The sequence below is a fragment of the Polypterus senegalus genome, chromosome 5, assembly GCF_016835505.1.
Source record: "Polypterus senegalus isolate Bchr_013 chromosome 5, ASM1683550v1, whole genome shotgun sequence".
Taxonomy (NCBI): Eukaryota; Metazoa; Chordata; class Cladistia; order Polypteriformes; family Polypteridae; genus Polypterus; species Polypterus senegalus.
Genome location: NC_053158.1, coordinates 102,553,887 through 102,569,355, shown reverse-complemented (window position 1 = coordinate 102,569,355; position 15,469 = coordinate 102,553,887). Strand labels below are relative to the sequence as shown.

Here is a 15,469-nt window from a genome sequence, read left to right as displayed (position 1 = left end):
GTCCATTTTGCCAAAATTTCATTGTAGCAACTCCAAATCGTACTCAGTAGTTAGCATGACCCCCACGTGCTTATATACAGTACATACCTGACAATGTTGGGGCATGCTGCTAATGAGATGATGGATAGTGTCCTGTGGGATCTCCTCCCAGATCTGGACCAGGGCACCACTGAGCTCCTGGACAGTCTAAGGTGCAATCTAGCAGCGTTGGATGGACTGAAACATAACGTCCCAGTGGTGTTCTATTAGATTTAGGGCAGGCGAGCATGGAGGCCAGTCAATGGTATCGATTCCTTTATCCTCCAGGAACTGCCTGCATACTATTTGCTCTCCGGGTAGTGGCAGTCTTCCTGGGCTACAGTGCCTGCATGGATAACCGCAGGGCAGGCTGGAAATTTCAGTACCATTAGACAACACCACTGGGTTCCATCCGTGCAGGTGCAGACCATGCCTACTTTAAGGAACTTCCACCTGACCTAGAAGTGCTTCTAACACGTAGTGCTGTAACTCTGGAAGCACCCCTGGGTCTGGCATTAAAGGTCTCACCTCTGGAAGTCAGAGTCGGACAAAGCACACCTGGAGGACTGGAAGAAGAAGAAAGAGAGGGAGAGAAGAGAATTGGATGATTCTGCTCCTGATATAAATTAGTTTTGTTAAGGTATTGAAAAATAAAATTCACTTACTTATACCTGGGACTTGTATTGGTCACAATGTATATTATTGAAGGGATACATGGATTAATAAAGGCTTTCATAGTTATATTGACCTGACAAAAAGATATAAGAATTTGATGCATTGACCTGGGCTTTTGACTGTGCACTAAATAAAAAAATGAATATATTCATGAAACTTTCAAAATGCTATTTTTGTGTTCTGGCCAAAGTTTTTTTCTCTGGCTTGTAATGATTTTCTGTTTTATTCCTTATTTTTTATTGTTGAAGTATTATTTATCATATTTTTTGCTATTTCTGATAGTTTTGTTTTTAATTTGTTACTAACACATTGTCCCTTTACTGTAAATGTACATCCATTACATGCATGTTGTGTGTGGAGCAACAGGAGGCAGGGTTGCCCTGAAAACAATGCTGCTGGGTCCTCCCTATGGTCATGCCAGTTAAGGGTCCATGGGAGAATGCAAGTTTTTAGGCAAATTTAAGCGATGACTGCACTTTCTCCTGGACATCTCTTCCTGTTGAGGAGACTAAATAAGAGTGTGAAAAGGAGATGTCAGCTTGTAAAGGAAGCGCCGGGGCTCTGTTTTAACCTTGTTTAACTTATTCAACAAATTACTCAAAGAGTCACATACAGGGCGGGTAATGAACAGTCCTTATGGATGTCACTGCAGTTATGACCCGCTGGGCTGGCTACTTTGAGCAGCTTTTTAAAGCTGATCCTCCAGCTAGAATGTTGAACATCTCTGGGTCCATGGTTTTTGAGACTTATCATCCAATTAGCTATGAACCACCCAATATACACTGAGATTGCATACTGTAGGTGATAAGTAAGCTGAGGGTAGTGAAGGTTGCAGGGATCTGTGGTATCCGGGGTAAACTTCTCCAGACTGGTGGTAAGGCTGTTCTCTTGGCATTGTAAGCAATCTTTGCTTCCATTTGAGAGACAGGTGTCATCCCAAATTAGTGGAAAATGGAACTTGTCATCCCTATCTGGAAAGGAAAGGGTGATTGTCTGGATTGCGGCAATAAAGTGGATTAACACTGCTCTCAGTGCTGGCTAACATCCTTGCGAGGGTCATCCTTAATAGGATCCATGATCACTTGCTCACCAACAGAGACCGGAGCAGTCTGGTTTTACACCTAAGAAGTCTACCATCAACCACATCCTGGCACTATTGGTTCTCATCTAGCACAAACATGAACATAAGCAGAGTTTCTTTGTAGTCTTTGTCAATTTTCATAATGCATTTGACTCAGTTCATCAAGTTGAAGTGTGGGACATCCTTTTGACTTCAGGGGATCCCCCAGAGTTGCTTGATGTCATGGCCTGTCTGCACAATGCTGTTGAAAGCTTCATGGAATTGGTTTTGGGCAGGATTTTGGGGTCCTGTTTCTGTGGGGCATCTGTTGTTGAAGAAAGATGAACTGATTTTGACTTTTCTGACAGTGCTGTGATCTTTGCGGATTCAATGGAGGTTCTTATCGGGGCTCTATAGAGACAGAGCAAGGAGTCTGAGTGTCTGGGCTTGTGAGTGTCCTGGATAAAAACCAAGATTCAGACCTTTAATGACCTCTTAGGCACAGCCATTAGCAGTGTGTCTGCCTGCAGATATAGTATTGACCTTGTCAAAAGGTTTTCTTACCTTGGCAGTGACATTCACGTCTCTGGTGACTCTTCCTATGAATTCAGTAGACCGATTGGGAGTGCGGTCGGGGGGGTCTTGATGTCCCAGGAAAGAGGTGTGTGTCACTCCTGATATCTTTGCAAAATGACAAAGGTCTAAGTCTTTATAGTCCTGGTGCTTCCTGGTTTACAAGACACGGACACTATCCAGTGACCTGAGATGAGACTGGACTCCTTCGGTACTGTGTCTCTTCGGAGAATCCTTAAATAACACTGGTCGGAATTTGTGTCGAATGAGTGGTTACTCACGGTGTCCCAAATGAGGCACATTATCTGCATTGTAAGGGAGCGTCAGTTGCGGTACTACAGCCATGTGGTGCGATTCCCAAAAGGTAATCCAGCTTGCAGGATCCTCATTGCTGAGGACCCAAGCAGCTGGACCAGGCCAAGGGGATGCCCACATAACACCTTACAGTGGCAGATAGACTGTTGTTTCCATACAGTGGGACTGGACCATGTGTCTGCCTGGGAGGTTGCCAACTGGGATCTCGAGTTGTTTTGCTATGTGGTGGGTGCAGCAACGCGCTGTACCAGTGCATGCTCCCCAACCTGAATAGTTTAATTTGTCTATTTTAACCTCCACAAAAACACTGTATTTATCCAGGAATATTTATTTATTTATTATTTAGAAGATTGCCCTGCACTTTGTTGTTTTTGAATACTTTGTTTGGAACAAAAGAACTATGCACTTTGCACCAGCCCTTGCTTGTTATGTGCTCCTTATTGCCCAGTCCATCACACTCCCTCTTCATAAGAAGAGTCACCAGAGCTCAAGATCCTAGTTCAATTGAGTTTCCCCACAGTTCCAGTTATTGTTTATTTAATTCCATGTAACAAACACTCTGTAAGCATGCACATATGTGGCTGTGACCTTGTTGCCTTTGTGGCAATGTAATACAGTATGACACACTCTGTGGCTTTCTATCTTCTCTGCTGCTTATGGTATCATTTTTATGTGGCATACTCATCACATTTGATTTTTTTGGGTCAACAGAATACAAAAGAAGTGCTTTTATTTCTGGCAAACGTAGAGGGGGTCACTTTCCTGTCTTTTGCTTTCAGAAGTGCTCTGGAACATACTCTTTCATGTGGTTCCAACCACGGTCAGCCTCATTACTGTAGTTCATAAAGGTAAAAAATGGTGATGGGATGTTATAACACTTTATTACCTGGGAAAGTTTTAGCAAAATACCAATACCCTTGTGTTTTTGAGGTGCTGCCACAGTTGATGTTACAGTGTAAACCTGCCTGTTCCATGCATGCCTCAAATGGGCATTGCACATCCAAATTTGATGTCGTGTTTTGATGGTTTGTTTGGTTTGTTCTACCTGAAAGGACAACACCCACAAACTACAGCCGTTGGCTTACCCACAGTCACATGGAGCAAAGAATTATAAAGAAGAGTCAAATGCTCAACCCATTCATCACACACATCCCTTACTGAACCAAGTTTGCCATGTTTTTGCCGACCTAGCCTTATTTGTCATTATTGTTTTACAGAACATATCCCTGTTAAAAGTGGCACACAATAAGAATGTGCAGGTCTCGTTCCTACACAATCAACAAAAACCTTAAAGTTGAAATGGTAAAGTGTCTTGACATCCATTCAAAAAGAGAGATTAGGAAGTTTTTTAAACAGTTTATGTTTTCCCAGTTTTTCTAACATATACACATCCCAAAATCAAAATTGAACCTAAGCAGCATCTTATTATATTAGCCGGTGTAGAGAGGATTTTGAAACATCATGATATGACTTTTTAAAATATTTTCACACTTTTTCTAACATTATACAGTGTCAAATAAAAAATGGCTAAATGAGCCTTAGATGCTAAATACTGAATGGGATCAAATTAGTCATAAGCATAATAGAAGACAATAAATAATTCCAAATGTAATAAAACTACTGAATAGATAGATAGATAGATAGATAGATAGATAGATAGATAGATAGATAGATAGATAGATAGATAGATAGATAGATAGATAGATAGATAGATACTTTATTAATCCCAAGGGGAAATTCACATACATGTTCATTATTTAATGCACTTGATGCAGAACAATTGAAGTGTTTTTTAAAAGTTCAACAGAAACAAGATCAGAATAATTCACTTACTAATGAATGTGCCAGCATAAGCTGTAAAATTCACGTGTACTTTGAATTGAAATGCAATTTTAATTTAGAAAAAAATCAGATGGCAAAAACATAAACATTTAACAGCATAGCAATGAGTGCAGCAAACAGATGAACGTTAGTTCCATGTTGTAAACACAATTTGGCTGCCATTGCATACTCATTGAAAGCTGGAGAACCAGCTTATTGTGTTTCTAGCATTGTTTTTAATGTTTAGTGTATTACATTCATTTTGCAGATGAATTGTTCCATTTATCTACTCCAACTCTTAATCTAAATGATCAAAACATGAACCATTAAATTTATTAAATTTAATTCCCATTGTGCTATTCAATATCAATACTGTATAAAATATCATACTGAGATACGTCAAAGGAGTTGGGGTAACATTTTGCAAGTATGTGGAAAAAGTAGGCTTATTTTTTAATCAAAACACATTTTTTTTCTACTTAACATTTTACTGCTGTACTTGATTTCCCTGTTCATCATGTCACTCAAGACAGATTCAATCTTTTTTTTTTGTTATTTTCTACATTTTTTTTCTTAGTCAAGCAAAAGTACACATTTTTGTTGTCGCCCCAGTGAATCTCCTCCTTAAATGTCCTCTTTTAAACTTATTCCTAGGATAATTTCCGATAATTTTCCTTTGTTATGGAATAGTCAAGTTTCACTCTTTTCTTATTTAATTTTCTGTTACCTTTTAAATATTATTTTGTAAATTCATATTCATTAAGCACCCTAAGCATAGGAAAGGCGCTATATAAATAAAATGTAATATTGTTACGTCTTTGCTTTCTTAATCATACAGTATATATTTTTTATTTGTGAATACTGCTTTCCTTTATTATAAAATCTAAAGCAATTCCATTTTAGTCACCTAGAAAATACCCTCCTTGAGACAAAACACACTTGTCCCAGAGCTTCACCCATTCCTGGAGACATGTCCTGTATTCATCTTTTGTTTCCATGCCTAGAGCCTCCAGAATTACTTCCACAGTAGCATATCTTCTTCCTTTTAGTCACAATTTTAATTTCAATAACATAAAGAAGACACAGGATGTCAGATCTGGTGAATACAGGAGGTTCAAAGCAAAACACACATTGGTTTTGGCTGAAAATCTTTGACTGACAACATAGTATGTACAGGTATGCTGTCATGGTGCAAAATGCAAGTTGGTTAACGCAACCTCTTGGGATGTTGTTTTCCTGATGCCTCAGAACTTTAATGTGATGTCTCTGATTAATAGTCTGTCCAAAGGGAACAAACTCTTTAAAAACAAGGCTGTCAGTGTTGAAAAATGCAATCATTATTGTATCTTGAAAATTGCCATAGCTGCCTGGAGTTGAAAAAGCCCAAGTCACCTGCATGACTGTACAATAAATACCAGAAATGTGCACTTGATTACCTCAGCAGAATGCCACTCAGCGGACTGATTAACCAGACTGTAGATAGATAGATAGATAGATAGATAGATAGATAGATAGATAGATAGATAGATAGATAGATAGATAGATAGATAGATAGATAGATAGATACTTTATTAATCCCAAGCGGAAATTCACATACTCCAGCAGCAGCATACTGATAAAAACAATATTAAATTAAAAAGTGATAAAAAATACAGGTGTAACAGACAATAACTTTGTATAATGTTAACGTTTACCCCTCAGGTGGAATTGAAGAGTCGCATAGTGTTGGGGAGGAATGAATATGATACCTAGCTCCATATTCAAGAACTACCCCCTACTACTGCTGTGCTATTGACTGATTCAGTGAATTTTATGAAGGGTATACTGCACATTTGTTCCTTGTTTTATGTTTATTTGCCTTTTGCACTTCAAGTTGAGGCTAAGCAGGAAGGACCCTCTTGATGCTACAGCTGCATGACTGCCCCCTGACTTATGAAATACTAAGTTAGCCTCAATGCTAACATTAGTTTTTATTTGTTTATTTTTGAGTCAGTGGCTCGATTTTGTAACATTGTTCTAAGATTATAAACTTAGTTTTGTTTGCTTCAGGTTTGCTATTTGTTAAACCTTTTTGGTTACTGTTGATTTTGTTTAGTTTTTCCATTACAGTTTTCTGTTAATAAACTCTTATAAAGAATTATAGGTTTTGCTCTTTGAATTATTACAGTTTTCCTTTTCACTCTGATGATATATTTTTTTTCAGTCTGGTCTTTTTTGATCTGTGCAGTCTATGAAGTCTGCTACTTGAGTTTGGGACCGGGCTGATTTTTGCTCTATCTGCTTAGACCTGTGCAGAAGTGCAGGTCTGACTTCTAGTATAATGCTTACCACATTTTTGAGTTTCAAGAGCTGGACAAATTCTTAAAGTGTGTTTCTGCCTACAAAATTTGAAAACTTCAAGGTTAAAAGTGGTTCAGTTCAGACTGCTAACTTTTTCCACGAAATTCTCGTGAGAGATACATAATAAAATACCTAACTTAACCACATGTGCAAAAGGTGTCCTGCTGGCCGGACACTGGCACGACTCAAAGTTATTTGTGTATGCCATATTAAGCCCATAACTCAATCAAAAGCAATAATGGCATTTTTACATACCAAAGTATGTTTTCTTTTAAATAAATCATAAATGTGTATGTTGTCTGCTCTCTTTCATTAATTAAGTATGCGATTTGCACATGTATATGCTGAGATGAGCAGTATGTCACAGCTGAGTGAATCTGCTTTTATTAAAGATCACATATATGTTGTACCACATACAGTGAAATACTCATTACCTTTGGATAGCAAAGTTTCAGATCTTTTCAATCATGTATACTTGTTTATAACTGTTCACTTGTACTACTATCACAGCTGTGCACAAAATACAGGAAATATATTGCTTATGCGACAGCTCATCTTCACACATTTTTACGCATTGTTATGTTCAAGCTTCAATGAATGCTAGTGATGGAGAATATGAAGACCTTGAGTCACAGTTTCGACTCTGTTGAGAACAACGTGCATGCTGAATGACTCGAAACTATCATTAGTATAACTTTGAACTGTCAAGGAATGCATTCTTTCTTTTGTAAACATAAAGCTCTTTATCAACAAAATTTCGTCGTCTGCATGGAAAAAATTAAACAAGACTTGCATAGATGGTCAACCCTTCATCTCACACTAGCTGGAAGAATTAACACTGTTAAGATGAATATTCTTCTTAAGCTCCTTTTTTAATTTCAAAACATCCCAATATACATTAATAAATCATTCTTTAGGCAATTAGATTCAACAATAACCTCATTTATTTGGAATTCAAAACATCCACACATCAAAAGAGCGACCCTACAAAGACAAACGGCAGAAGGTGGCATGGCTCTACCTAACTTCCAGTTTTATTACTGGGCAGCAAATATATATAAGAACCTGGACACAAATAGAAGAACATACACAGGCATGGACCGCAATAGAAGTAAAATCCTGCAGTACTTCTTTGTATTCCTTGGTCTGTGCTCCAATAAACACACGATATCGGCAATACACTAATAACCCAATTGTGCTCCACTCACTTAGAATCTGGAACCAATGTAGAAAGCATTTTAAGATGGAGAAGCTTCTATCTGTGGCACCCCTGCAAGAGAACCACCTCTTTCAACCTTCGCAAACATATGCAGTTTTTAATATCTGGAAACAATTTGGAATTAACTTGCTTAGAGATCTTTATATAGACAACGTCTTTGCATCCTATGAACAATTACATTCCAAATTTAACATTCCAGCTACACATTTCTTTCACTATCTTCAAATCAGGAACTTTGTTAAACAGAACCTTCCAGATTTTCCTCATCTTGCACCCACATCCACGCCGGAAAAAATATTGCTCAATCTCAAGGACTTAGACTCCATCTCTACAATATATAAAATCATTTTACAATCCCTTCCTTTCAAAGATCCAAGAGGACACTGGGAAAAAGATCTCTCAATTAATATATCAGAAAAGGAGTGGAAAGTAACAATGCAGAGAATTCACTCGAGCTCCATTTGCGCAAAGCATACAATTATACAACTCAAAATTATATATCGAGCACATCTGTCTCGACTAAAACTCTCCAAAATGTTTCCAGGGCATGATCCAACCTGCGAACGTTGTAACCAAGCCCCAGCTTCACTGGGTCACATGTTCTGGGCCTGCACCAAATTAACATTATTCTGGACCAAAATTTTTAATTACCTCTCAGACAGCCTTGGACTCACAATCCCTCCTAACCCATTAACAGCTGTGTTTGGGGTTCTTCCAGAGGGGCTTAAAGTGGAGAAGGACAAACAAATTGTGATTGCATTCACTACACTCTTGGCACGCAGACTTATTCTGATAAACTGGAAGAACCCAAACTCTCCTCTTTTAAGTCAGTGGGAAACCGATGTGTTATATTATTTGAAATTGGAAAAAGTCAAATACTCAGTTAGAGGATCTGTACAGACTTTTTTTAAAACATGGCAGGATCTAATCAGTAATATTTTAAAATAAGTTTATAAAGCACAGAGAATTTATTAATTTTTACAAGCCTTAAATTTTACACCGTTTGGCTTGCTCTGTCTCTCAGGGGTGGGGATCGATCTGTTCTTAACTCAATTCTTCTTTTTGTAAAAACTTGATTGCTATGTATGGATTGTAATAAAATTAATAAAATAAAAAAAAAAAAAAAAAGGAATGCATTCTTTCAGTTTAAGCTTCAAGGGGTTCAACTCCCATATCCGGACACTGTATGCTGCATGTTCCCCCTAAGTTAGTTTTCTGAGCAGTGCTCTTCCAGATTCAATTTCTTTGTGCACCCACTTGAAATTTCAAGTGAAGAGCCTTTTGATCAAATGTTACTGGTCGTGTAAACTTTCACGGGTAACCACTCTTAGACTGAATGTATTTGTATCATGGTGTGCCACGCTGATGCTCACAGTTTCACATGGGGACGCGTCCAACCAATTGAATGTCACTGAATTGAACTGCACAAGCTTTCACAGATTACCGCTTTTCAGTTTAATGTCACTCAATCACACCGCACCATACCACGCTACAGCTCACCGTTTCATGAAGAGAATGCCCCAGTTTCCCCCCTCGCCTAAATGTCACTGTATCACAGCACTCATAGCACTGTCTTGTAAGCTCACAAGGTAAAAAAGTAATTTCAGCTAGTACCTTGTTCATGATATAAACTGTTACCTTTGGTTATCCTTTGACGGCTGGGCAGCACCCTACACTAAATATGAACATGTTTTTCTTTGAAAGTAAATAATAATAATAATAGTAATGTAGCTAGTATCCTAACAATGTAGCTATATTCCTGAATTGCAAATTTAAACTTGATATCTTGTATATAGAATTTAAATAAGAAGGCAAACTGCCTACTGTGTGTGTAATATAGAATTATTTTAAAGTACAAAAAATAATGAAATAAAAATGTTTTACAGATGAACCTTACTGACACAAGTTGATGGAAAAAAGAGATACCCATTCCTGAGTCTCCTGGAACAGATTGCTTTAACATTATCAACGGAGCCAGCTTAGTTTCAGCCAAGGGCTAACTGATTGCTTTGGATGAAGAAATGAACGAGACAGATGACCAACAACACACACATCCTTCAGCTGATGAGATGACACGTGAGTGGTTATAGATGGAACTAATGCCACCAGAAGAAATCTTACTGCCAAAATTCACTCCCACCATGTTTAAACACTTACAGTTATACAAGAGTTGCCCAAAAAATTTGCAATGTTTTAATCAATTTCAGTCAATCCTTAAAGGGAAGTTTGAAACTTATTCTGTGGTTAATTTTAAAGTTCCACTGGCACAGAAAAATTCAAGTGTTCGTTCTCTAAGTATGGACCAGTGACAAACATCCACAGATGCCTAAAATGTATGGTATTTCCACATTTTTGGAGCCCTCAAAGGGACTATCTGTACAGAATAGTTTGGGAGTAAAGAAAAGTTTGCTAAAGAAATAAATTACTGACCAAGAGTGTGTTACTTAGACTAATACTAGAAGGGGCATCGTCAAACAAGAGCAGGACATTGACTGCATTGTGATACATTTTCAGGAGCATATTTTGATGGGAGATATTGAGTTTTTGTCTGCTGATAAAGATTGCCTAGGGACGCAACAGATTAACTAATAGAGGAGATACTGGACATCCTTGTCTGGCACCTCTATAACATTTTGGAGAGGTGAGAAATACATTGCTTAGGTGAAAGAGTAAATAGAGCTGAACAATTTGAGGTATTTAAATTAGCTGAAAAGATGACAATTTTCATCATAAGAAAAACACTTGGATAGCTGCTTCTAGAAAGATAATAAAAGCTTTATCAAGATTAAAAGATGTCCTGGCAATCTTCACTTACAGTATCTATTGAATGCAAAGCTCCTTTGAGACCTGGCAGTGAAAGAGTAGAGACTAATAGGGGATGATTCTTCTTCTTGAAGTCTGTAGAAGATCACATCTTCAAAGTAAAAGTTAATATCGGAGAAAAGGGTGTGTGAATTATCAGGGAATAAATCAGAGAATTCCACAAAGCAATTATTTATTTCACTGGGTGTATTACTAATGAGGCCAGATGTATTTGTAATACTGGGCACAGATGCAAAAGACTCAAGTCTCTGTAGATACACAGCTAGTTTTGCTCTAGAACCACAGTAGTAATTCTTCTTGTATAGTATTTCAAGCTCAGATGTTTGCATGAAATTTCAACTTGATTCACATTAGCAAGGGTTCATGATTGTGGCCTACGAAACGAAGACAAACACACTGTTGCGAAATGAAAGAAATCATTCAAGTTCTGCTATTTGCTGTTGTTTTGAAACTGTCAGACTACTTCCATAAGAAATAGAAAAGTCACAGATAGACACTTTGACAGCAAACAATGTACTGTATATGCAGTTTGATTGACGAAGCCTACGTCTATAGAAATAATTCATCCTGAAAAATGCATTCTTATTCTAACTTAGCACCAGACAACCGACAAATGAATTATAGGAAGGTAATAACAATAGACTGTAACAATCTCAGTACAGAGGGAGTTTATTATTCATAGTTGACCAATGATGCAGAAATGTAGAAAGACACCTGCCCCAATTAGAAAGAAAATGAAATCGGGTGAAAATAGGTAGATAATGAACTAAATTACAGATAATGATCCTAAAAGAGTAAAATTATAATTTGTGTCCAAGTAACAACACAGAGTAGGTAAAAAAGACTTTCTTAAAAGACAACAAATCAGTATTGAGATAAATAATCAGCTAGTCACTAGAATGTCATAAAAAAATTCCAGACTAAGGGTGCTGATTAAATGTTACTGATAGAAAGGAGAGGATGAAATGCATCCTGAGGTGAAGAAGTGCCTTTACAGTGGAGAAAATATTCATGGCTATAAAATTATAGGTTTCTTGTACAGTTATTTTATTCTAAAAAGAAACTCCCTGCAAAAGATAAAGGCACAATTCATAGTGGAAGGTGGGCTTTGGTTTTTTTTTTCTTCAAAATAGGATTTATAGTTTTTGTTTTTGCTAATGCTGTCAAACAACACAAGATCCAGAAAAAAAAAAATATTTCAATGACCTTTATAGAATGCTGTACTTCAAAGCTTTCTCTGTTCTTGTGAAGAATTGTTTTGTGATCTGGAAACATGTTGCTAGAGGTATTAGGTGCAAATGTCTACTGTTTGGGGTAGAATGGAAATCCCTTGGTCTTCAAAGTTTGACTGGCAACAGTTATTTAAAAAAAAGTTTTTTAATCTTCCTTAATTTCAGCGATTCAACCATTATTTCTTCTTTCACTATCTTCTAATTCTGTTTTTGTTTGTCTGTTACCACCATAACGTTAAGGTGAATTATGACAAGATCCTCTTGAAAAGGGTTTGTCATGGTTGCATATTATTCCATCATAAATTTCTTTAAATCTTCAGAAAAAGCAGCCATGCTGATATTGCTGCTGTCCTCAGCAGAGATCAGAGGAACTTTTTTTAACAGCTCTGGAAATATCACTGTGAGATCTTTTATTTCACAGTACCAGCATGGAACACTGTTACATTGTTATAATTCTGATTCACTGTGTCAACATTTATTTGTTGTCTCTGAGTTTAAGAGCTACGAAAAGTTACCTGTTTGTATGAGGCAGAGGGTAACCAACTTGTACTGTCACACCTTTGAGATGGAAGTGAGTTCCCAGATGTAAGAGGCTGAGTCTGGGGTTGTCATGGTAACACAATGGAGCATGCATGCAAGGGAGTCAAGAGGATAATTCAAAAACATGAAAGAAGGAGAGATGGGAAAGAAAACAAATAGTGTTTCCTTTGCTAGTAATAAGAAGGGATTACACCAAATGAAGGAATCACCAGGGAACATGTAACTTCAATCAAAGCACTGCAATCTTTTGAGATGAATGTCTATTTTCTCTGTCAGTGACAAGCCAGTAGTAGCAACACGAAAGTACACTGGTAGGGGAGCCTTTCTGATATGGGTGACACTTTTCTAGTTTATTTTGTCTTGTGCAACTGCACTACTTCATTTTTTTAAACTGGAAAAATCACTGTTTCATAAGACAAAAGATGTAATGGGTGCTGATCTTCAGTGGAGAGGGATATTTTTTCAACACATTTTTTTAGCATTATTTAATGTAAATATTGAGTGAAATACCTAATATTTAGTTGATGCATATAACGATAGTATTATGAGAATTCACAAATGTGAGAGAGAAGGAGGTTACAGAGCATATTTTGTAATTATTGTTTGTCATATCTCTCCTGTGTCTAATAATAACCAGCTTATTATTCTACATACCTGAAGTTTGCCTATAGTTTGTGGCATTTAGCTCATTTATGAGGAAGAATGAATATGGCAATCAATGATTGACGATCCTCAACGCACATGTTATGTGGTGAAGTGTAGCCAACTAGCATTGTTTTGGAGCAAACCTTTACAAGTGTATGTTGAGTAAGAGAAAATAATGAAAGACTTTAGAAGGGAAAAAGGGAAAAGGTGAGTATCTCCCATGATACTCGTTCAACTGTCTCCTACGGTCCTGTGAACCCCTATGAATCTACTACTTTTACTAGTATCTTTTATTTTTTTCTAATTTTCTATATGTGTTGTTGCTTTTCAAACTTTATATTACAATTTAAAAAATCAGTTACAACTGCATAGGTTGTTTTCTTGATCCACTCCCTTTCCTTCTTTTAAACTCTGTTCAGTTAACACAAGCACACTTAGAGATTTACATTTAGAGGAAGCTTATTTTTAGCATTTAGTGTCTTTAGTACCAATAAGTTTTATTGATTTCATAGGAAAGTAAATGAATTTTAATTTCATTCAGCACATACAGACTTTGGATTAGTTGACAAGGACACGCCCAGTAATACCATAAGGCCTAGTTTCAGATGTGCTTCTGTATGGTTATTTACTAAGGGTGCTCACTTTTTTTCAGGTTTTACAAGTGCTCAAACATGCTTTTATACTGTTTTAGTACCATTTATAACTTATATTTTGACCTTTTATTATCTTGTTTTACTGTTAATTTCTCACCAGATGTTACTCCAGAATGGGCCATTGTGACATAGCGATAATGATCATTATGTTCTTACTTGATGTAGTTCACAAGGGGCTATTTCTATTTAATGTTTGCCCTTATACACAGTGTCACATACAGTTATTTTTTGCATTTAAAAGTGTGGAGCCGACCCGGACACAGACAGGCGGACATGTTGTTAATCACCACCACACGTTTTATTTACAATAATATTTACAATTAACAAGTCACTCAGACTCAGTCCTGTGCACAAATACTCCAACACACAGTCCTGGCCACACAAATGCCTCTTCTTCGGGCTGCCTCCACACTTCTCTCGTGCCTTGTCCTTCTTCCACCCGACTCCAGCCCTGAATGAAGGAAGACGGCCCCTTTTATATTCTCCCGGGTGAGCTTCAGGTGATTCCCGACACTCCTTCGTTGGCCACACCGCAGCGTGGCGGAAGTGCCGGCTGTTATCCCGGCAGCTCTCCGGGTGTCCTCTTAAATCTTGCCCCCAGCACTTCCTGGTGTGGCGGAAGTGCTGAGGTCACAAGTCCCCAAGGCATTGGGGCGCCTCCTGGCGGTGACCACGGGCCCCTACAGGGTGGGGCTTCCATGTCCTGAACCCGTGGCACCCAAAGTAACCAGGAAGGCGGCCCCGACGTGATCCCAGATGGGCGCACGCCCACTTCCGGTCCTTCAAGGCGTCCCGGCCGGGTCGTCGCCCCTGGCACCCTCGACAAAAGTAATGTACTAAATCTGCACAACTGTCAGATTTTCTGATTTCTGTTAGAGAACTAAATGTCATCGTTGTAATATTTTCCTTCTCCTATCTCCTACCTTTTTGCCATCTTTGTTGGGGTGCTTGCAACTTTGTATTAGATAGAGATGTTAGAAAATCTATTTAACTTAAGCAGTTTCTGCTACTTTTTAAAACATAATCTACATACTTTGCATAATCATATCACAAGTACTGAGTGTTGAGTTGATGTTCTCGGTGTCTTAATAAGATATATCAGAAGTTTACTTCCTCTTGAGAGCAAATAAATAATATTTTGTCGCACAGCAGATCATCAGTTGGCCTAGTCTGACATTTTATGGGATTCAAGCTTCATCCTTCTCAAACTGTGATTTTCTGTTCTTCTTTATCTCTATGAGCCCCTGATCCACTTTCATTTCCTCTGGTCATGAGCTGTCTTCAGTGGTGGCTCTTGTGCAGCATTTGGTTGGTTGGTGAATTTATCCATGAAAATATCATACGCTAATGGATGGGGAAGCCTTGTGTTGGAAGAACAAAGTCAACTGATGTGATTTTGACAGATTTTTGTTTGGATCTGGTTTAGGATAGCTGTTCATGTATCAGAATATTTGTTACAGTACTGAACCTGTTTAGTCCTACAACAGTTATGTTCTTGTGTTTAATAGCGGTTCTGTGTGGATCTGTAAGTGTTAAGATTTAAAAAGACCAGCTA

At 37.8% G+C, this 15,469-nt stretch overlaps 1 protein-coding gene across 3 annotated transcripts in view; it reads left to right on the top strand.

The window, feature by feature from the left end:
- Nucleotides 1-15,469, top strand: part of itprid1 (ITPR interacting domain containing 1) — a 151,933-nt gene that overhangs the window by 13,731 nt on the left and 122,733 nt on the right. For all 3 annotated transcript variants that reach the window (XM_039753176.1, XM_039753174.1, XM_039753175.1), the window contains exon 2: nucleotides 9,908-10,097. In XM_039753176.1, the coding sequence (XP_039609110.1) occupies nucleotides 10,043-10,097 (55 nt within the window). In that variant the 5' untranslated portion in view covers nucleotides 9,908-10,042. The remainder of the gene's footprint in view (nucleotides 1-9,907; nucleotides 10,098-15,469) is intronic.